The 22,426-nt window shown below is 44.2% G+C and overlaps 1 protein-coding gene across 4 annotated transcripts in view; it reads right to left on the reverse strand.

The window, feature by feature from the left end:
* Nucleotides 1-22,426, reverse strand: part of FRMD4A (FERM domain containing 4A) — a 205,058-nt gene that overhangs the window by 157,227 nt on the left and 25,405 nt on the right. For 2 of the 4 annotated variants that reach the window (XM_042816294.1, XM_042816295.1), the window contains exon 1: nucleotides 14,995-15,569. The exons of 1 other annotated variant lie outside the window; for it this stretch is intronic. In XM_042816294.1, coding sequence (XP_042672228.1) covers nucleotides 14,995-15,153 — 159 coding nt within the window. In that variant the 5' untranslated portion in view covers nucleotides 15,154-15,569. Of the gene's footprint in view, nucleotides 1-14,994; nucleotides 15,570-22,426 lie in introns of those variants that run through there. One more of the 4 variants, XM_042816293.1, reaches the window with a different exon arrangement.

Here is a 22,426-nt window from a genome sequence, read left to right on the forward strand (position 1 = left end):
GGTGATTTATTAGATTTTACTGACTTTGGGGTTGGCATTCCCAGCCAATGTTTAGAGGAAGACCTCTGTTATAGCATTGCGGGACATGGTTGGTAGGCATGGTAGGGATGAGCTGATGGTTGCTCTAGAAGATCTTAGTGGTCTTTTCCAACCTTCATGATTCTGTGATTCTATGAAATCAGGAAAAGATATCCATCTAAACCCTCAATTTGTCTGGGACACAAGCATTGAACACTTACTTGCAGGTAAGGGGCTGCTTATCAACAGGAGCAGCTTCCAGCCAAGGTCCAGGAGAAAGTCTGAATGTCCTTTCCCTGGTTTCCCTGGTGCAGAGAGACCCAAATGAGAAGGACCAAATCCATTTAAAGCCCAGCTGCTTGGATTGTGGGTAAATCTGTCAGATGGAGTATGGGGAAATCCCACGGATCTGGATTTCTTCTAATTCACTGTGCTTTATGCAGCCTCATCTTTGCCAAAAAGTGACAAAATTCCCATCTCAGCATTGTGTTCTTCTTAGATAGACATAGAGAGAAACACCAGCAATGTACAGTAACCGCTTTCTTTAAAAAAGAGACCAAGGGAGACAAGCAGTAATAATAATAAAACAGGACAAAGACACACTCAGCCTCTAAGGCTTATAAAAAGCAGCTTAGCCTTCAATAAGCAATTCTTTGAAAAGAAATTAATGGGAAAGGTTACAAACCCTCTCTTGAGCAGAGCCTATCAGACTGCTCTTTCACATCGTTACTGAGAATGGAACAAGTCTGTGGCATTTCTTTTCTCTTTGGATGCCCTGAAAGGCTGCCTTACTCACTGGACCTTGCATTTTTCTTCTCCTCTTCTGCACAATGCAATGAGAATTTCCTCACGAGTGATTCAGTGGGCAATTTGCACTAAGCCCAACCTGCACACCCTGTGGAGCAAACAAAGCAAAGCTGCTCTCCACTTTTCACCCCTAAAAGCCCTTTCTCTCACAACCTGAGCTTTCTTTCCAAGAAAAAAAGACAGACAAAATAGGAAAAATTAGGGCTGCTCATCAGCAGTGTGCCTTTGCCCATAGTGATGTGCTCAAATTTGGTGACAGATAGGGTTAAAAACAGGATGGGGACACAGGCGCCGTATTTTGCAAATGCTGTCCAAATGTGGGATTGCCCTTATGTAGCCATGCTCAGTCACTAGGTGGTACTGTGCATCACAGCTTCATGCCTGCGTCTTGTTCCTGGCTTCTGTGTTGGTCCATCCCCTGTGATAGAGGTTTTGTTGGTAAATACTGTGCTTTGAAAGAGGGAGCCCATTGTCCACGTCCTCTCATATACTCCTGGCTTCACACACAGAAAGGCTGAAGGCAAGAAAGCACTTCTGACTGCTAACGTTCAGTGTCAGTGCCTGACTGGAGCTTCTGCTGTCAAACAGCACGTGCTCAGTGCTGCCTTGCTGAGCCATTTGGTGATGGGCTGTGATACCTTTCATCTCCAGATGCTCAGGGGCGTGAAAGGAAAGGAAAACCCAAACAAACCAGGGACAGTTCTATAATACAAGGAAAGAAAAGAAGATGTTTGATTCTTGTAATGAAACCTTTAGCTCTTTGAAAGATCCTGATCTGATATCACCACAGGTCTCCAAATCTCCTCTACGTGCCACTAGCCAGCCTACCAGGAACACTTGTAAACCTGTCCTTGCCTACTGTAGAGACAAGGGAGTGAAAGGTGTTGAAGACCAAGTTGAACAACAGGAAGGGCTGTTATGCTGCTGGTATACCAACCCATGGTGTCCAAACCTTCTCTTTCATTTGTAGGACATGAGCCTGTGACACCATCTACATTGCACGAAAGAGCCATGCTCTCACACATTAAGATCTGTATTATGCTTATTGCAGCAAGTATAAAAGTTTACACTGTTACAAATTCAGATAGACCCAAACAGATCCTATGAGATGAGGAAACACTGATGTGCAGGAGGCAAAGATCATTCAAGACCTTTTAGTAAAGCTGGGTGAAGAGCTCACAGTATCCTTATTGCAGGCCAAGACAATGGAGTCAAGGCAATTTCACCTTCAGACTAAAAGCATTGCTAATTTCTGCCTTTTCCTTCCTCTCTCTAAAATGAAGCAGCTTATTCAGCACTTCCCAGAATTCCATTACCCCCCAGAGGCCTTGTCCAGTCCAAAAGAGTAACAGAAAAAGCCCAGCTGATCTCAAGTTCCAGTCTGTCTCCAAACTTCACACTACTGTGATGCTACTCATTTAAAACTCCCTTTATTTTCATAGCCACAAAAATGTCAAATGATTTGTGAACCTACAGATTTCCCAAACTGACAAACAACCCAGCAAAATTATTTTGGGATGTTTTTCCGAGAGCGTTTCAATTTGCATTAAGACCTTCTGGGTATCTTGATGTAAAAAGAGATGTGTATTATGGGTATCAAATATAGGTCAGTGATGACTAAGATAGGCGTCTTCTTCAAAGGGTCGTTTGCTCCACAGCTGCTGGAGCACAATGCTCAATCAGCTGCACCCACTCCTAGGGTGCATCGTGGACATGTGAAGCAGCACTTGGCATCCTAAGTGGCATTTGGCTTTTGCCTCTGAGGAGCTAGAAGCAGTGTCATCTGCAAGCACTTCAATTTGCTTATGAACAGGAGATAGAGTGGATATAGAGATGTATAGCCCTATATATATATATATATGTATAATCCTTCCTGACAGCAGCTAGAACAAAAGATACTCAAAACGAAGGAAAGAAACAAAAGATGGGCTGAATCTGGTAGGTGTTATTTCAAGGACAGTGGAACTTTCAGCACCAAAGTTTGGTCATCATTTTGGGTCTGTAACCCTGCCCGGATCCTATACCAGATAGTCAGGAGGCTAGTGTCAACGTGCTCTCTTTACAGGTCCAAATCAAATAAGCAAATAGCGTCTGAGAATGATAAAGGGTTTGTTCTTGGAAAAAGTGCATGTAAACACAATGCTTTGGAGAAGACCTTTCCTTCAAAAAAGCCTTCAGAGAAAATCCCAAGAAGCCATCCAGATATAATCATCACTAAAACACAGCAGATTTTCAAGGCACAGCAGCAAATGAACCAACTGAGAAATATTATGGTTAGACTATATTAACAACAGTTAATCTCTGGGGATCTGCAAGGTGTTTGGAGCCCTGTTAAAGGAGGAGGAGGAGTTTCTTGAACAGCTTCCAGGATAATGAGACCCATTGAGAGTTGGGTTTGTGAAATGAAAAGGGGTGAGGTAAACCACTGGTTATCAACTCCAACAAAAATTAGCACTGCCCACCTTTGAGCATTAGCAAGCCATTTTCATGCTAAGTATGTATTCCCTGCTGCATTTTCCTGTCTGGATTTCAGTTGCTTCTATCCCTCCCAAGTCTAATAAAAGAAAGAGAGGAAGCTCTAACATCTATTACTCCTTTTCTATCCACGACTAACGGATAACACATCACTCACTTGCATTAGTAAATGGTAGGTACCAGTTCAAACTGAAAGCAAAGGGATGGAGAATCTTGGACAATTTCCTCAGATCTGCAAGGCGGATGGGTCCATCCCTAATGGGTCACTCCTGGCTATTGCCAGCACTGGCGGAAGAGACTTGTGTTCATCAACTGTAAGACGAGATGACTCAGAAGAACCAGGGATGGAGATGGACAACTTTTCCTTGGAGCCAGCACTTATCACCATCGCTTGTCATGGCTTAACCACTCCTGGCTGGTTCAGCGCTCATGGTGGGGTTTGTTTGAGTTGAAAGGGACCTTTTAAGTCTAACTCCCCTGCAGTGTGGTGGCTTACCACCGTGACATGGCTTCTTGGCAAAGTCCATGGCAGCTCTTTGAACTGGAGCTTTCCACACATGGACATACGACAAACTCCTCCCTCCCTAGGTCAAGGAGAGAGCAGTGCCTTCAGTTCTGGGTGACTCTAAAGCACCCTTTGCTTAAGTAGACACCTGAGAATAACAAAGTGTTGAGATGGGAAAGGTTTTTGGCCAGGACATCTGCACAAAGGGCTTATCAGCCATGCTGGGACATCCAGGTGCTGCAGACTATGATAATGTACAGAACAAGCCCCGGGCTGCAGCCCACCCTCCGGTGCCATAGACATTGCTTGTTGACACTGGCTCCCTCTCAGGAATTCAGTATTTCAGCTCTGTGCTATATTTAGACTGCTAAGCTATAGATATTTTTAAGGTCATTGGCCTTTGACATGCAAGTGTATTTTCTGGGAGGAAAAAATTCAGCTCTTGACTAAATGGTGGGAAAATGCAATCCCCAGAAATTTAGGAGTTTTTAAAACCAGAGCACAGGAGGAAGTGACCAGGGGAGTCTACATGATAAATGCTGTCTGTTGGCTGAGCCAAATGTTGAAGGCAGCCCTGTGTCAGGGACCCCATGTCTGAGTGAGCTGCACTCAGCTGGATCCTGACACGGCGGACGTCCTGGCTGTTTACATTTCAGCTTTTACCATAAGAGGAAGAGGAGCTGTTAAGAGCTGATTATCTCGGGACAAGGAGGAAAGAGGTTGGAAATGGGACACACTGTGTTACTGAAGCATATTGTCTGCAAAGCAACATCTGGCGTTTAGGAAAAAAAAAAAAAAAAAAAAGATGAAAAAAAAATTCCGCTTCCAGATTCCTGCTCTGAGTGTGTTACAGTGTTACAGGACGGGGATCCAAGGGGAAAAGATTTCTGTGAAAACCGCTTGAATGAAAGAATCCCTTTGTAGGAGGTTGTGACTGGGAAATTACAGGAATGTTTGTGATGTGATATAATAGGGGCAATTAAGAGACATTTCAGATGATGAATGCCTGAGAATATGCGACGCAGCGAGCTTCCCAGATCTCCTCTTTTCCAAGATGAACAGCGACTCTGTTCTCACTTTAACTAGCAACTTTCCAGCCCTTGTGCTGCGTATCCCCCTTCCTTCTTTCATACCTCCTTATCCCAATGACTGTTAGGATATAATCTGCCTGGTGTGAACCATTCCTCCTTCGCAGTCTGGTTTTGCAAAATCCTGGACGGATCGCCTGAGGTTTCGCAAAGCTGAGCGCTGGCCCTGTGGCTCTTGGGGCTGTTGTCTCAGCTGTGACCACAAATGCGAGGACCTGCCTGACTCTCATCTCCTATGGGGCTATAAAGACTAATAAAAATGTTAAAAAAATAAAGAAAAAGCAGAGGTCAACCCAAGTACAGCTGCTTGCAGTAAGATGCCCATGGTGGAGGATCCCATGACGCAGTGACAGGCACAAGTTTCGCGCCCAGCGGTGCCTGCAGGTTGTGCAATGCTGCAGACCTCGTGTAACTCCCACCAGGTGCCGGATGGATGCTAAATCCCTTTGGGGTGGCAGATGGAAGTTTGCAAAGCAGAGGAATTTGACCTTGGATAACTTTTTGCATTTGAGACTTAGCACCGGCTGTCTTGTGAAGGTCTTCTCTGGGAGTGGAGGAGAAGAGTACACTTTGTCAGTTGGTTTGGAGTCCTCAGTGGATTCACATAGTTAAAATAATACCTCCCAGACTGAAAGAGGACGGAGGAAAAAAGTCAGAGTTTAAAATCCCGTGATTATTTCCCTCCAGCTTGGTTCCATAAGCTTCCAATTTAGGAAAACGACAGCCTTCCTCTGCTGTGAGCCCATGTGAACACTCACAATGCACTGTAGATTTAATTAAAAAACATCAGAGTTTAATCAAAATGAATGGACACTAGAAATGACTCTTTAAAATACAGAAAAAAATCATGTGCAGATGTCGGCAAAAGGGTTGCTGAAACCACTTGTGGTTAATATCCTCCTTGTCCCAAGTTGAGAGGGGAAGTGGAGAGAGTGAGGAAAGGGAAAGGAGGAGACAAATCCTGACTTCACAATGCATTATGGCACTGATGCACAGTGGGATTACAAGTCCTTGCTCTGTTCTTTTTTTTTTTTTTTTTCTTGCTATCACAAGAGTAATCTTTAAGTCCTTCATTTGGGATTGTTTTTCCCCAGAGTGCCATGCTGTAGAGTGACTGCTTTTCTCCAAACAGCTGATAGTGTTGGCTGAATGTGAACAGCTTCTGCAAGAAGATGGGATGGCATAAACGGGACAGTCCAGTTCCACCTTTGCTACCTGAGAATGTCCTAAAGAAATGGCACCCACTGCATAGAGCCATAAAGGCATTTTGCAATGAGAAGGAAAAGGCAGACTTTCCCTGTGATCATTTTAGTTTGCACAAAAGAAGAAGCACACAAGAACCTGATGGAAGTGGACCTGGTCTGGGGCTGCCCCGACTTCTGTGTTCAGGAGGGATTTCTTTCTTTGGAGGAAAAACACAGCAAAGGGGTAGAATCAAACAAAATTTCTTCAGGCAAACTCTTTGCTGTTTTCTTTTACTTCAGAGGAGCAAATTGTTCACAAATACATCTCTTGGGAAGGCAACAAAAAGTGCTTCCTGTGGGCCTGTCCCTTTACAGAGCAAGTTATATCAAATGACTCCAGATGCAAGGCTGCTGAGCTGCAAGCCTTCCTAGGGGCTTCTGGCATTTGTCACTTTAGGAACAGAACCTTGAATGACAAACATTTAATCAGAATCATATGATAGAGATGCACTTCAAAGAACAGTGGGTGTTCAGTGTTTTGGCATCTATTTGGGTTTAGGGTTCTGATTTTGGCACAAAAGTGTAGGCATCACCAGACAGTGACTTGTATCATCTACCAACAGATGCACCTTGGAAGGAGGCAGCATGAATAACTCAGCTGAAATACCCAATTTTTGATAACTAAAAGCATCCCACCTCACATTTCAGACTATTGAGCAGAAAATTGTTAAGCCTTAGAAAGTGCAGTTCAGACCCGACTTCTGCAAACCCAATATTCCTCTTGCCTTGGTGGTCCCTCTTACAACCAGGGGATCCTCTCTGGGTATCATAGAATCATAGTTGGAAAAGACCACTAAGATCATTTAGTCAAACCATAAACCCCTCAGCACCAAGCCCACCAGCCATGTCCTTCAGTGCCCTTTTCTTGAACACCTCCAGGGGTGGTGACTCCACCACCTCCCTGGGCAGTCTGTGCCAATGCCTGAACGTTCTTTTAGAGAAGAAATTTTTCATAATATTTAGGATATTTTCCTAATATTCCTCTCAGTTTGGGTGGGTTCGTACTCCTTGTGGAGAGCACAGTCTTCACCTCTAGCAGCCAAAAGCAAAGGCAAGGGCAGGAACACCCATCTGAACTTTGGATCAGATTGAAAACTATCCATATGTGGAAATAACTCATATCACTTGTGTCTGCAGCTGAGCTGGTGTCTTGTGTAAGCTGAGCTGATGATCTTAAAGCATATATTAGCAGGCTAGAATTAGCACCGTGAAAGACTATGCCCATGTTCATAACCAGAAGCAGTGAGGCTCCCCTCTCAAGAACAGAGTAGTGCTGGAGATTGAATGTTTCTTACACAGAGGCAGGTTGGAAAAATCTGTGTAGGAGCAAACCAACGCCAAATACTCCTAATTTAAGAGACTGCTATTTCTTCAGCGAAAAACCTCAGTCATGAGACTTGACCACTCGCTCTCCTCTCTCAGCAACCCCAAGGAGATTCAGTGACTCAGATTCAACCACTGCCCAGAAAACCCCTGGTGTCCTGTTCCTGGACTGGACTGTTATCATTCCTTTGCATAACGCAGTGTGGGATGGAGACTGGATCTGAAGAGGCTGATTTGATGTGCTTAGGGGTCATTAGCACTCATGACTGATTGGATGCTTTATAGCGTTATATTTTTATATCCTCTCCAAGGACAGCAGCGAGCTCCATGGGGCTCCTGTGCAGCAAACAGTGGGGCTGGTGGCAGTGCCAGGGATCCTGCCAGACTGCCTCAGTCCTTGCCAGATCTACAAGGGCAGGAGAAAGCTGCATCAGATGCTGAACATTTGTATTTTTTAGTGCAGTGTATCTGGGATAGCAACCTGCTGAACATTTCTTGTGCTTTCTCCATACACACCTCAAGTAGAAAGAGCTTGGATTTCCTCCACAGCCTGATTTCTCTTTTTTTTTTTTTTTTTGGATATGCTTCCTGGCAAAGGTGAACCTTTAATATTTGCATTTTATCTCCCCTCCCCTGCTCGTCTAACCTCCTTTGCTTCTGACTGTAACAAAAATGGGGTGAGAAACTCCATGAGCCAAAAGCTCCTCTCAGAAGCTTTCAGGAACATGTGAGTCTCATTAGCCCTTTCTGCAGCTCTGGGGCTCTTGGGCAGAGGGTTTTTTCTTCCCTTTTTTTTTTTTTCCCCCTTTTCTTTGTGATTACTGTTGGTTGCTGTTGTTTTATTTTAAGGGAAGAAGTTCAAGACTCATAAATGCTTAAATATGTAGCAATAAAGTTTGAGACCTCTGAAAGGCAACTCTGGAGCCTGTGGACTACATCAGCAGAATAAAGGGGAAAAATTCACACCCACCTCCCACTAAAACTATCTTACTGAAAAACCCTCTGCTCAGAACCTCAGAGGAGCAAGCATTTGGGTATGCTGGCTTCAGAAGATTTGCTCCGAAAAGCCTCAGCTACAAGCTGAGACCTGCATATGGTTTTCACTATCTAGCTGTGAATTTTGCTGGCTCTTTCCTCCTGCCCACCTAATGCTCTCATACACCTAATCCTCTATTTCCTCTGCTTTCATCATGCTTGGAGCTGACTAGATTAATGGGAAATGCTAATATGTCAGGCCTGAAAGGAAAGCAAAGAGCTGGTTGTGTATGAATTCCACATTAATCAACTTGGTGATGAAGCTATAAATCAAAACCTGGAAGTTTTACCAATCTGAAATGATGTGTTTAACATTTCAGCCCTTTCCTTCCTACCTATTGCCCAACACTGATTTGCACTGCCATTTACAGCAGCCTGTTTGCACTGCCATTTACAGCAGGCGTGCAAATGTCACTTTTGCTCCTGAATCCCTAACTGCTTACACATAGACAGTAAGAAGTCCTCAAGGAGAGCTGGATGAAAATGACACTGAGACAACTGATTTTCACAGACATTTCCCATACGAGAGGAAGCATCAAACTCTTGATAGGACATGGGAAGTTGTCAGTTCCCAGAGAAAGGACAGAAGGGTTTTGGGTTGAAATGCAGCATCTTACCATAGCTGGCTGCTCACCAGAAGGCTCAAGTGTGCTTGCCGTTTCAACTTCAGAAAGACAGCAAAACAAATGGAGTCATTCAGACCCTACAGGTCTATTACAGTTTTCCACAAATGGAGAGACTCTGTCCTAAGAGTTATTTTGCTCCTTTTCATGTCAAGACCTCTCAGTGAGCTTTTCTCAAGATTTCAGCATCTCCCCCCAGACCTAGGGATATCCCAGAGCCCACTGTTAGATAACAACTTGTCCCTTTATTGATGCACTACCCAGTGGTGTACTAGCAATTAGCCACTTAAATGGTGAAGCCTCAAAGCTCTTCAGCCCAGGTCATGAGCCAACAGGCTGCAAACTCAAGAGCACCTGGTGGCCAGCACTGGGCACTGCATAGGAAACACACCAGAGATGGCTGCTCCCAAGGGAAAATAAAACTGTGGGGCAGGCAGGCAAATAAGTAATGAAATAGCTGAACCCCAGGCACAAGGAGTATGGGCTTGGACACTCATATGCTTGATTGCATCTGGGTGAGAAGAATGCTGGTAGTCACAACCTGGGCCTCCTCCACTGGTGGAGCAAGGAAAGAAGAAACAGAAAACTGGCTTCTGGGCTTTGATATCTTTCATTTCTTGTCCAAGAGGAGCAGAATGCTAAAACAATGCAAAAACAGCTTCATCTGCTCCTTTTGCTCCTGCAGAACATTTTCCATCCCATTTTGGCCCTTTATCCTCCTGCCAATACAGCAAAAACAGTTTCACTCTCTTATCATCTTCATTCAACCCCTGAATGCTACAGTTCACCTCCCCCCTTAATCCCATTACCTGTATGGGGAGCAGTGAGGTGTTGAAGGCAATTCTTTGCATGCGCCTACAGCTAAGTGAGTAATTTTGGCCATCTTTCAGATTCTACAGCAGTATAATGGACACAATGTTACTTAACTGCCTTTGCAAAGTGGTTGAAGCTGGATGATCTTTGAGGTCCCTTCCAATCTAAGCCATTCTATGATAAAAATGCACTGTATAAAAAATGCACAGTACTGCTATTTGCAGTGTGTAAGGAATTAAAGGATGTGAGGTTTGGTATTGCAAGTCCTTCAGGGACTGCTTTGCATCCCAGCTCTGCCTGGGATTTGGTGGGAGCGGGTTTGTGGGGTTTAAAGCAGAAAGTCACATAAACACACTTTTACTGAAGATGTGGGTCCTGCTCTGCCAAATGTTTTTTTGACACTGCACAGACGTAGTCAGTAAACTAAAACATTTGTTGATGGATTTGGAGATTAAATAAATAGTGAAATATCTTCAGGACGTTAAAATATAGTACAGACTGCCTACCAAGCAACAAACCAACCCTCCCCCAGCCCTTCCTGAAAACGGAGTATTTATGAAGAATTTCCACTGTGTGAGTTCACAGGGCAATTTTTAGTAGGTCAGAGCAATCAAATGTCTTCTGGGCACTGGTAAAAATACACCCAGCAGTTCAGAGACTTCTCTCACAACTGACAGTCTGAAAGCTTTGACTGGAAGTTTATTCTTTGCTAATCTCCTTTCTTAAATGGGTTACAATCATGCAGCCTGAAAGCCACGTGGCAGATCACAAAACAAAATTAAAGTACAGCAAGCATTCATTGCGAATGACGTATGGTGAATATTAGCTCAAAGGAAACAGAGTGGACTTTCAAGATGCAAGGTGTTTGCTCAGACAGGGTAAACAAATGCATCCCTGGGAATGCAAGACTTGCAGAAGGATTTACTTGCAGGGAAGAAATGCAGTCTGATACAGCTGATGGTGCTTTGCCTTGGGGCTTCTAGATCTCAGGTGTCTTGAGTACTACAGCATCACTTAAAGACAATGAGAAACGGATTTTTTCAGCATCTCTGAAAGTCAAATCCAGTCTGGAGACCAAGAATGAAGGAAGAATTTTTGATTGTTTCCATCTTTCTTGTAACTACTGTTCACAGCCTGAGCACCTCCAGATTTCTGATTGCCACGTCAGTTTGGATTTGAAGGCTGAAATCTCAGATGTAGAGGACGGAGTCCTGATCAACATGCCCTACATCACCCCAGAATTACTATTCCATCTACCTCTGCTAATGCATCTCCACTGATTTCCCAAGAGCCAGGAAAACAAAGTCTCACCTGTCAGGAGCAAAGAAAGTTACAGTGATTGTGTAGAAGCCTGGAGTTCCTTTTTTTTTTTTTTTTTTAATTTTTTTCCTCAAAACCTTTTCATCTGCTCCATTAGTAATATATCTGGACCACACTCTCCATACAGTATTGACTTTGTTTCCAGGTAACTTGTAGATAAAGATTAACAACCCCATGAATATTCATGGTTTGTATGGTCAGGGCAACAGTCTAGAGAAAGGATACCAAAATTTCCTCAGCTCTTCAGAAACCCCAAGAGTCATGATCCTGTTTGGCAGTGCAAAGGATAACTGCAGTGCTCTTTAGCGCAGTGCACATAGCAGTGTGCATCCTGCACAGCCATTTCCCTCTGCTGCCACGAAACCCTCCAAGATCTTCAAATATTTGCAAAGAGATGCAAGGGGAAAGAAAAATTTTTAATCTTTCCCGTTTCTAATGTTTCTAAACTAAGTATGCCTGCTGCACGTACAAGCTCTTCATCATGGTCTGGATGGGTCAATCCAAGGCATGGAAAAGTGGATGTTGCTTGTTGCTTGAAGCATGGTATGAGCATCTAAGCATGGGATGGGCAGTGACTATGAGACATTTGGGTTTTTTCTCTTTGGGAATGATAGACGTTTTGTTAGGGTGAACTTGAGCACCTGAGTTTTCTAACATCATTTAGGGTGGGAAATCCCACTCCTTTTGTGATCTGCACAGAATTATTCTAGAGAGCCCATGTAGTAAATCCAGGTCTTGTGAAAGTGCAGGAGATACAAGCTATGCGTAGATGGTCTCTGACACAAATATCTGCAGATCTCTGTCAGTAAAGAAAGACACTGAGGAAGCCATCAGGAGCCAGATGCTGCCCCACGTCCTGCTCAGCCCCCAGCACTGCAGACCCATGCTGGTCCCAATGCTCAGATCCACATGAAGTCACACACTTTTTCCTGTTGCCATTCCCAATCTTTAAGGTGCTTTCCAATCCAAAAAAACCATCCTAAGGAAGTGACTCTAGAGGCAGAGAAGCACTGTGAGGTAATTAAAAAGCAGGAAAGATGGCGACACACTTTTTTTTTTTTTTTTTTTTTTTTTTTGCATATGCAATCACTTTTCTGGAAGAGGTCCTACAGCAAATCTATGTTCTGCTCTCAAGATGCAGTAGCGGCAGGGATTAAAACATCACAGCGACAGGAATAGCACAGTCAAGAGATTATTTGCTCATCTAAACAATAAACATTGTAAGAACTTTCTGTCTCCGGGTAGGAAGTTATTAAACTGTCATGCTCTGTCCAGGCAGTATTCAATTAAAATACTGTCAGCATTTAAACTGGAGGATGCTGGCTACTAGAGGATATATTAGGATTAATATAAAAACATTTGCTATCAGCTCATCCTATTACTTCTGGCTTTCCGTGGAGATGAGCTGTGAGATGCTGTTCACATGCAAACCTCCATCCACCAGTGCTCTCCTTCTACCAGACCCACCATTTCGGAGTGGAGTGTCAGCCTGCATTGATGCTCCTATATGTGTGAGCGGAAGCACATTTGCAAGTCCTGTCCTCCTGGTGGCTCTGGGGAAGGGGGTTAACATGCCATGAACGTGACGTAATGACATGGGGGACAGTTGAAGGCATGTGCACTTTGTAATGGAAAGAGTGCACTCATAGAATCATAGAAACACGGAATCATAGAATCAGAAATTCATAGAACCATTGAGGCTGGAAAGACCACTAGGATCATCCAGTCCAACCATCAACTTACCTCCACCATGCACACTAACCATGGCCCTCAGTGTCATATATTGAAGGAGGGAAGATTTAGGTTGGATGTTAGGGGGAAGTTCTATACAAGGAGAGTGGTTAGGCCCTGGAACGGGCTGCCCAGGGAGGTTGTGGATGCCCCGTCCTTGGATGTGTTTAAGGCCAGGTTGGACGGGGTCCTGGGCAACCTGATCTGAATGTGTGTGTTTGGTGGCCCTGCTAGGCAGGGGGGTTGGAACTACATGATCCTTGAGGTCCCTTCCAACCCGGGTGATTCTGTGTGATTCTGTGTGATATGTGCTCTTTCTTGAACATCTTTAGGGACAGTGAGCTCTCCACCTCCCTGGGCAGCCTGTTCCAATACTTGACTGCTCTTTTGGAGGAGAATTTTGTCCTAATACCCAACATGAACCTCCCCTGACAACTTGAGGATGTTGTTCCTTGTTGCTCATTGACCCCATCAAGTAACAGATCTTATCCCAGGATAGTTATCACACTTCTGTGGGCAGCAGCATCTCCAAATGCCTGTGTTCAGGGTGGGATAGGTGGTTCATAGCCTGAGTTTGGATGAATCTTGTGGCTACTCCTTAGTTTTTTGAGCATGATTTTACATGGATAGAAATAAAAGGGGATTCAGCACTGAGCTCTCTTCCTTCCCCTTTCCTGTGCTCATGCCAGTTCTTGTGAAGCCATCATTTGATACATCCCATGTCAGTTTCAAGTTGTGCTCAGGGCCACCAGGGTGACCACTGGCACAGAAAGCACATCTGGGTAAAGACTTAACGCTGTTAGCAGCAGACATCTTCTGGGACAAATTAATACCTAAAATAAACACACTGCCCATGCCTGCTGAACTCCAAAGATGGCCATAAAATCTATTCTTGAAGTCTGCAGTAACCAAAGTGTGTTCTGAAGCTGGTTCAAAGTTTGCTGAAATTGCTATGAGCCATCCTCTGCTCTCCCTCTATGCAACACACACAGTTTCTCCAGGCTTTTAATCTGTCCTTTTCTGTGTAACTTGGCTTTACACATGGAGACTTCCAAAGCACAGGAAAAGCAAAATATCAAGCAAATGGGAGTAGCAGAAAATGCCTTTTCCAAACGCAAACACTGATCAGTCAATCCAACATCCTGCATTAGCCAAACCAGTGAAGCTGATAAATATTGTAATGGGTTTGTCCCTGAAGCAGAATACACGTCTAGCCCCAGTTGTCTGAGGCTGATTAGAAAAGCAGATGAGCTGAACACTGGTTGGCTTAGAGCGAAATTTCAACCTGGGCTCACCTAGGGACTGAAATAAGAGTTGCTATTCAGCTAGGCATCCAGTTCTAACACTTTCTCTGTGATGATTACTCAAAGGATTTAACCCAGTTTAGCCAGTCACAGAAACAAGCACAGTTTATTACAGCTTTTTGGTTCTACAGAGCAGCCAGCTGAACAAACCCCAGACCTCCATGTCCATCGTTCAGAGCAGCAGTGGGGAAGGCAGCCTGTGCCACGTAACACATTTACTGGGTAAAACAAAAAGTTTAGGCAATCAAACGTCTCAGACTTTGCTGACTGAAGGCATTGCCTAAGTCACATAGGGATAACCAGTGCCTCTGCATTTAGAACCGATTGTGTTTGCCCGTTTTCCACCAGCAGACTACATGTCTCTAGGTGTCCTTTCCTTCAAACAGGTTATAAATTACTTTCTTGCCATCACAGAGGCAGCTCAAAGATGCAGCACAGCTAAGGATGGCCGTACATAAAAACATAAAGCTTCACAAGTTTGGAAGATAAGCAGAGTGACCCTTAATTCACATTTTCCACTCCACTTCAGGAAACCCCACCATCATTCTCCAACCCTACATTTCCCCTCTTGGGTCTTACCCACATGCATCTCCTCTGCCCCACTACCTGCAGTGCTGGGAGCAGGATGGGACCCTGTGCAGCTCCCCAGGAGGTTCCCCTCTGCAGCACTCAGGTTTGAAGGTCTGGCCTGGTGTTTTAAAACCCTACCTGATAAATGGCTCTGGAAATGCACCATGGCTTCAGCATGAGCTGCAGGACCCTCAGATTTCCGAAGCGGCAAGTCCTCAGAGCCCGGGATGTCAGGCTCCACACCAGGCTGTCCCAGCTGTAGAGCAGATCCTCAAAGCCAAAGAGCACGGCAGCCATGCCAGCTCCCTGCAATAAATGCCGGGCTCCCTGTTTGGAGGCGATCGGCTAATGCCTTATCAACTGCAAGGTTAAAGAGTCACTGCGATTTCCACCAAAGAAAAATAAGAAAAAGAAAAAAAAGAAAAAAAGAGAGAGAAAAAAAAGGCCAACACTAAAAAAAGTTCCAAAACAAAACCACTAAACCAAATCCAACGACAAAAACCGGCAGTCAAAATAAATTGTTTAGGGATGTGCCTTTCTCTCTTCGTGCACACCCTTCAGGATGTGGTTTCTCCGTGTGTGTATCTTCTCACAGCGAATTCTGCTGCACCAGGGGCGAGCAGGGAGAAGATAAAAACACCTCTCCTGACTTTGGAAGGCAGTTGCATTTCCCTTGCAGAGGGCTTCTTGGTTCCACGGCATCACATCCCAGCTTTCTGCTGCAGAACCAAGAAGCAAACTCGAATCCAAAGTCATCACTTTGAAAGCTCAGTCCTGGGACTCCATCCAGAGGGAGGAAAAAAACTGCTTGCTCTCCCTCTGCCAACATTCCCAAGACATTCCAGTATTGGGCTTAACTCTTTCAACCACTCCCAAATAACAGCTGAGAAGAACGTTTCACCACATGCAACATTTCCTCCTTTTCTTTTGCTTGTTGACTAACCATTGCATGATATATTCTGGTCTTTTTTCCACCCAACTGTCTCTTTTGGAGCATTTTTAACTCATTTTTGTGAGTTCTTTATATGAGACTTAGGCAACCCTCTGCAAAGCACCCAACTTATCCAATAAGATGATATCTGGGAAGGTTGCATGGATTAAACAATATCCATTTAAAATCAGCTAGGATGGGCATATTTTTAACCACTATTGAGTTTGCATTAGTAAGGAGGGGTCTCATATGAACAAGAATTACAGAATGTCTCTCAGTTCTCTCTGTCTGAGCTGGACACCAAAGTCTATGGATGTGAAGAGCCACATCCGCCATCCCTACCTCATATAGGAGATGAGAAGAGACCAGCTCCATGCCTGCTCCCATGTAGGAGCCCAGAGCAGCTTGCCTGGGTGAACACTTCAGTGCTGCTGACATCTATGAAGTAGTGAACTGATCAGATGAGGCTGAAAACAGTTTATCAACACACAGGTTTTGCACTGCAAGTAAATCATCACAAAATACGGGTGATTAAATTACTACCCTTTTTCCACCTAAATTCTCCTTCTTCTATGCCCCTTCTCCTGCCTATGGGTTTAATGACCAGGTGGGGAAACTAAGGCAGGAGTATTTTTACCAAAGCCACAATGCAAACCAACAACCTCAGAGACAGCTGCATGTTTATTTTTTACTCATTTCACTCTCCCTTCATAGGAATGTGCAGGAAAATGCAGCAGGATTTGCAGGGAGCAGATGGGAGTCAATTGGGGAGCGCCTACATGGAAACAGTGTTTAGAAGTTTAGGAAAACCCCACATTGTGTTGAAATCACAGGGGGCATGCAAACAGTAAGCCTCTAAAACATCAGATGGTGATTTCTCATGTAGCAGAGCTGAGGAGCCACCCTTTCCTAAAAACCACTATGGTTTCTCTGATTCAGCTCCATGGGTCAATAAGGAACAAGGGTATTCACTGCTATTTGGTTTGCAGTAGGTGGGTCCCAACTTTTCCCCAACCATGGTTTGATCTTTGAGGACTGGAGGATACAAAGCAAGGGGTGCATGACAACTACAGAATGAGGATGTTCATCAGCTCATTGACAGGGAAGTGAAGAGCCGGGAAAACACAGCTGCAAAACTCATATTCTCAGCCTGATTGCTTTTTCAGGACAGCATTTTTAGAGTGGCATCATAAAAATAATAACATTTCTTTCAACCTTGTTAGATACTATTTATTTTGCAAAGTGACATTTTCTCAGATCCCATGTATCTGTTTTCTTGGTGTTCAGCCTTCACTTTCCCTCTCTCCCAGGTTCATGGAATCATTTGAGTTGGAAGGGACTCCCAGAGGTCATCTAGTCCGACTCTCTTGCAATGAACACCTACAATTACATCAGGTTCCTCAGAATCTGTCCAGCCTGACCTTGTGTGTCTCCAGGGATGAAGCATCCACCACCTTTCTGAGCAACCTGCTCTAGCTCTTCACTGTCCTTATTTACAGTAACTTTTTTTAGTATATCCAGTCCAAATCTCCCCTCTTCTAGTTTGGAATAATTTCTCCTTGTCCTATCACAAAAGATTCTGCTAAAGAGTCTGCCCCCTTCATTCTTATAGCCCACCTTAGATACTGAAAGGCTGCTCTTAGGTCTCCCCAGAGCCTTCTCTCTTCCAGTCCAAACAGCCCCATCATCATTACCATCTCTTGACTATTTCTTTGCCTTCCTGTAAACTAAATAACACACTGCCTCTATAAGGAACCAGGAACTATACAACCTCATTTGGAAGAGAGAGATTTGTTTAATTCAACTTGACTATACAGTATTTGCTCCAGGCTACAGCAGATCTCTGCCTGGGAGCACAAGAAAGAAATGTGTCTGATAAAGGAATACAGGGGGGAAGAAACCATCACAACGGCTTGCTCTGGGATGTGATGTAACCCCCTTGGTATTCTGCAAGGGGGAGAGGAGGGGAAATGGAGGATATGCCACAGGTTTATATTTAGCAGCTCTACATGTGCATCTAGTCTTTCTGTGTGTTCAAAAGGAGCCTTTTGGCCCCTGTCCCAACTCAGTAATTACTCAACAGATGAGGGCAGCTCTGAAGAAGCCTTTTCACTCTGCTGATGACATAATCAGACTTTCAGAAAACGCTTTCGCTACATATTTATTTAACTGATAGGCTGGAGCAGGATCCTTTGCAGTCACTTGAGTTTATAGCAGGTCTAGTGGTCAACTGAATGTGTAGACTTACCTTCATGATTAGAGCAGATTGTTCAGTTTCCTGCAAGGTTTTCCTGTCAATTAGAAACACACTATTTTTGAGGGGGTAAAAGCTGCCTGAATGTGGATAATCCAGCTGAGCTCTGGAATTGCAGCCGTGGGTGTTCCTCAGGCACAGATCTGTTCCCTGCAGACCCCAGCATCTCTAGGTGTGCCAGAAGCCAAGGGGAAAATTAGTCCAGGGAAATTAGTCCTTCCAACCCAAGCCATTTTATGATTCTGTGAGTCTATGAAATTAGTCCTGGTTGCAAACTGTCTTAATGTGAATTCAGCAAAATAAGGTAGGTTTCTGTTGACATTCTTTTCCAGGGACACACCATTAAAGGTGCACTTCTGTATCCAAATAGCCCAGAAGTCTTTTCTACAGAGAATGATAGAAGAGAGAGGAAATCAAATGAACTTGGCTCTTCTGCAGGTCTATACTTTGATGCCTGTAAGATCATCTTACATTTCTATAAACCACATTTAGTTTCACCTTCGCTGGGCTCAATAATGAAAAAAAAAAAACATTTGCACTCTACATGGAGTATAGATACTTGCACTCTCCATAGATCTGTAGATATTTGCAGGTCTTTCCAACACAGCCTCTCTAATTACATACTATTTCCAGCCATCTCTGAGAAAACGTCAGGCAAAACAGCTACTACAAAACCTCCCACATTTTCCTGACAGTCCAAAGGCTGTTACTGGGGTGTAAAAATAGCTTCTTACTTTCCATGAGAAGTAAGATAAAAAAAAATTAGTAGAACCACCTGCTGTGTTGCATGGTGGGCTGTCACTGAAGGCTGAGGGTGGGCTTCCCAACCCCAGCAATGTGTTCCTTCTCACTGTGGTTCCTTGAAAGCCACCCTGGTATTGATGTAGGTAGATGCTGCCTGCACCAGGAGCTCGAGACATGTCCATGTTTTTCCTTTAGGCAGATTTCATATTCTGGCCTTAGAAGAAGGAGTTCAGCATTACTCCCCAGCGTGCTCCCTACCCACAGCTTTCCAGTGGGTGTGGATGTACTTGGGGGTGTCGACAGACAGACATGCTGAAAGGAGGGCATTTTCCTTTGAGCTTGCTGTAGACACACCAAAAACATCCTGTTTCTGCTTAACATATGGCCCCAACGGTCCCTGCAGCTCCAGGCCAATGTGGTCTTTTAAGTCTTATTTCAAATCCATTATCCTTTTTGATCTTCACTTCTCTATAATGCTGAGAGGATTCATGTTGTTAGATCTTCATGTGCAAAGTTCCCTTTCATATTCCAGCTTCATGCTTTCTTGTGCTGGAAATGGTTTTCTGAGATGTTTAACTATTTGCATTTTCCCCCTTGTGCTTTAATAGTGCATCATTTTCTTGGATGACTGGACAAGGAACAGTAAGGGATGACCCACTGTCAAGGGACAAAGCACATGGAGAAAGAGCTGTTTGTCTCCCCATGTCTTTCTGTAGGCTTCCCATGTCCTTGCAAAGAGCTCTTGGCGGGAGCTTTCAGAAGATCTCTTTTGTGACTGCTTTGGATCACAAACTGCAGGAATTTCTAAATAGGTGTTGGGCTCCAAATCAATTTGAGAGTCTCAGCCTCTGGGTTTACTCTATCCCCACTCCAACCAAGGCGGACTCATCTCTCATGTTGCCCCATTTGGGATTCTCCCTCTTTCCCACTGCCAATGGCCTCACTGCCACCCAAGGAGAGACACTGGAAGGTTTCTGCACTGTGAGGTTGGTGCAGGACAGCAGGAGCAGAGTGAAAAGTCTGGATAGCATCACTCTTATTTCTTGTATTTTTTCCAGGTCTTATCATCTGTTTGTATGAGTAAATGTTAGAAGAATGGGTTTGTAGGGATCTTGGCATGGCTTTTTAGTTGAAAGCACAGAACCTCAGACTTTGAGGGCTTTAATAGGCAATATATATTCCAGGCAAATGAAACTTACCTAAATTTAAAGAGGGAATGAGAATCAAGCGTGGATGTCCACGCTGGACCTGTTCACAGTTTTGTTCGAATGTCAGTGCCCATTAGAGCAATGAAAAGTAACTTGGCTGACCCTGTAATCATTCTGCGTTACTGTAAGACCTCTGTCTGACTGGAGCATGAGACCTGAACAGTGATTGTGCTTGAACATTTGCATAATTGTACAGAATCACAGAAAACCTCAAGTTGGAAAGGACCCATAAACATCACCCATAAAGTCCAACTCCTGGTTCCATACCCAACCATCCAACATTCAAATCCTATGTCTGAGAGTGTTGTCCAAACGCTTCTTGAATTCCAGCAGCTCAGGGCTTGTGCCCACTGCCCTCAGCAGCCTGTTCCATGCCTGCTGCCTTTTCCTGACACGCAACATGATCCTGACCTGACACAGCTCCATGCCATTCCCACAGGTCCCATCACTGTCATGGTGCACTTCTCTTGAGCTGCAGGTCAGGAAGTGACTTGTCATAGTATTTACCCAAAGATATCCTGCACTATAGAAAAGTGAGCCACGTCTGCACTGCACCTTCTCACCCTCACCCATCACATGCTGCCCCAAACACAAACATAAAAATCTTCCACCCCACATCCCCTTGTCAATGGCAGCCTGAGAACTCTCCTGCAGAGAAAATGCCAGAAACTGAAGGCTGCTCTGCCCTTACATTTTCAGAAGAACATCACGATTTGGAAATCCTGGCCAATTTCCTCCAATGTTCTCGTGAGTCCATATGGCCCAAAACGTTCCATAATGGAACAAATTGCTGCTTTACGCTAATAACCAAATGAAAATTTACTATTCCAGTCATCTACCTTGATCATAATATCTCTAAAGCTCTGTGAAAATGTAAAGTGCTCTGGCAGTGCTAAGTATGATGGTTATGTGAACAGCAGCTCCTTGTGTGTTAAACTGTACGTGTCCTCATTTTAGAGGGATTTTTATTGACTGACACAGGAGAGTATGTCATATCCTCAAATAATACACATTTCATTTCCTAAAGTAAGCTGTGTTCATGATTCAACAAGGTTTAATAGTAAGTGAGTCCTATGAAGCCGGGTCCATACTTGTCCCTAATGCTCAAACTGCTGAAGTGATTTCACTTCTACTAAGCAGAAACGTGAGAGAGATTGTGCAGAGATTTGCTATTAATCCTTTTTCTCTACAAGTACTGCAGTGAATGAGTCTGCAGGAGGGGATGTAGGTCAGAGCAATGTATTAAGTAAATAGTGCAGAACAGCCATGGAAAGTGAATGGCGAGATCTTAAATACGATTATTCACTTTGGAAACCCAAAGCTTATGATTAACTCTAATCCCACTGGGGATGGTAACGTCCTGTGACCGGGGTGTCCAATCAAAGCAGCATGCATCCGCACATGCCCGTCACTATAAGGTTTTTCACCATGCTGCTCTCTGATCTTGTTTGCCAAAATGCTCAGGAGAGTTATTTTTGACTGGTAGAAAGGAAAAAAAATAAAAAGGAAAATCCCAGCCTGCTCAGGAGGCACATATGAACGAGGGGGCAATTAAAAGCTCATCCAGGAGCTGAGCTGCTTTCCTTCCACATTATTCACCACTGCCTAAAATAGCCTCTGGCAAGGTTCAGGGATGAAAGAATTGAACCTCAGATAAGCCTATTTGTGCCCATGGGGCAGGCACTGAATTTCAGACTGGAGATGGTACACACCTGTGTGTTCACTGGAGTCATGTACTTGTTCAGTGATACTTTTCTTGTTTCTAACATTTCTCTATCCCTTTAGAGATTGGAGCAAGTGTGTATATATATGGGATCCCCAGAACCCGTGCAGAATCATAGAATCATAGAATTGTTGGAGCTGGAAGGGAATTTTAAAGGCCATCTAGTCCAACTCCCCTGCAATGAACAGGGACACCTACAGGTCCATCAGGTGCTCAGAGCCCCGTCCATCCTGACCTTGACTGTCTCCAAGGATGGGGCATCCACCACCTCTCTGCATAACCTGTGCCAGTGCCTCACCACTCGTACAGCAAAAAACCTTTCCCTTATATCCAACCTCCCCTCTTTTAGTTTGGAACCATTTCTCCTTGTCCTGTTAAAACAGACCCAGCTAAAGAGTCTGTGCCTTTCTTTCTTACTTTCTTTCTCCTTTCACATCATTTCTAATTCACATCATTTCTAATTGTACATCTAGCATATGCTTCCCACTCCTTACTAGCAAATACTTGACAAGCTGTCAAAAGTCCATGGCCTTGGCTGTAGTTTGGAGGGCACACTGCTACACATTGCAGGTGCTATTTGCTTGGGGGAGGGGATAAATTTGGCAGCTCATAAAAAAACCAGTCTGCTATCTTGCCCTGTGGCAAGATGGATAATTTAATGAAGGGCAGTCTTGCTGTCTGTGTACATACAGCACAAATGTCCTGTTTCA

Source organism: Centrocercus urophasianus, unplaced genomic scaffold (genome assembly GCF_019232065.1).
Source record: "Centrocercus urophasianus isolate 14NV4802_14NV808 unplaced genomic scaffold, USGS_Curo_1.0 seq_15, whole genome shotgun sequence".
In the NCBI taxonomy this organism is placed as follows: domain Eukaryota; kingdom Metazoa; phylum Chordata; class Aves; order Galliformes; family Phasianidae; genus Centrocercus; species Centrocercus urophasianus.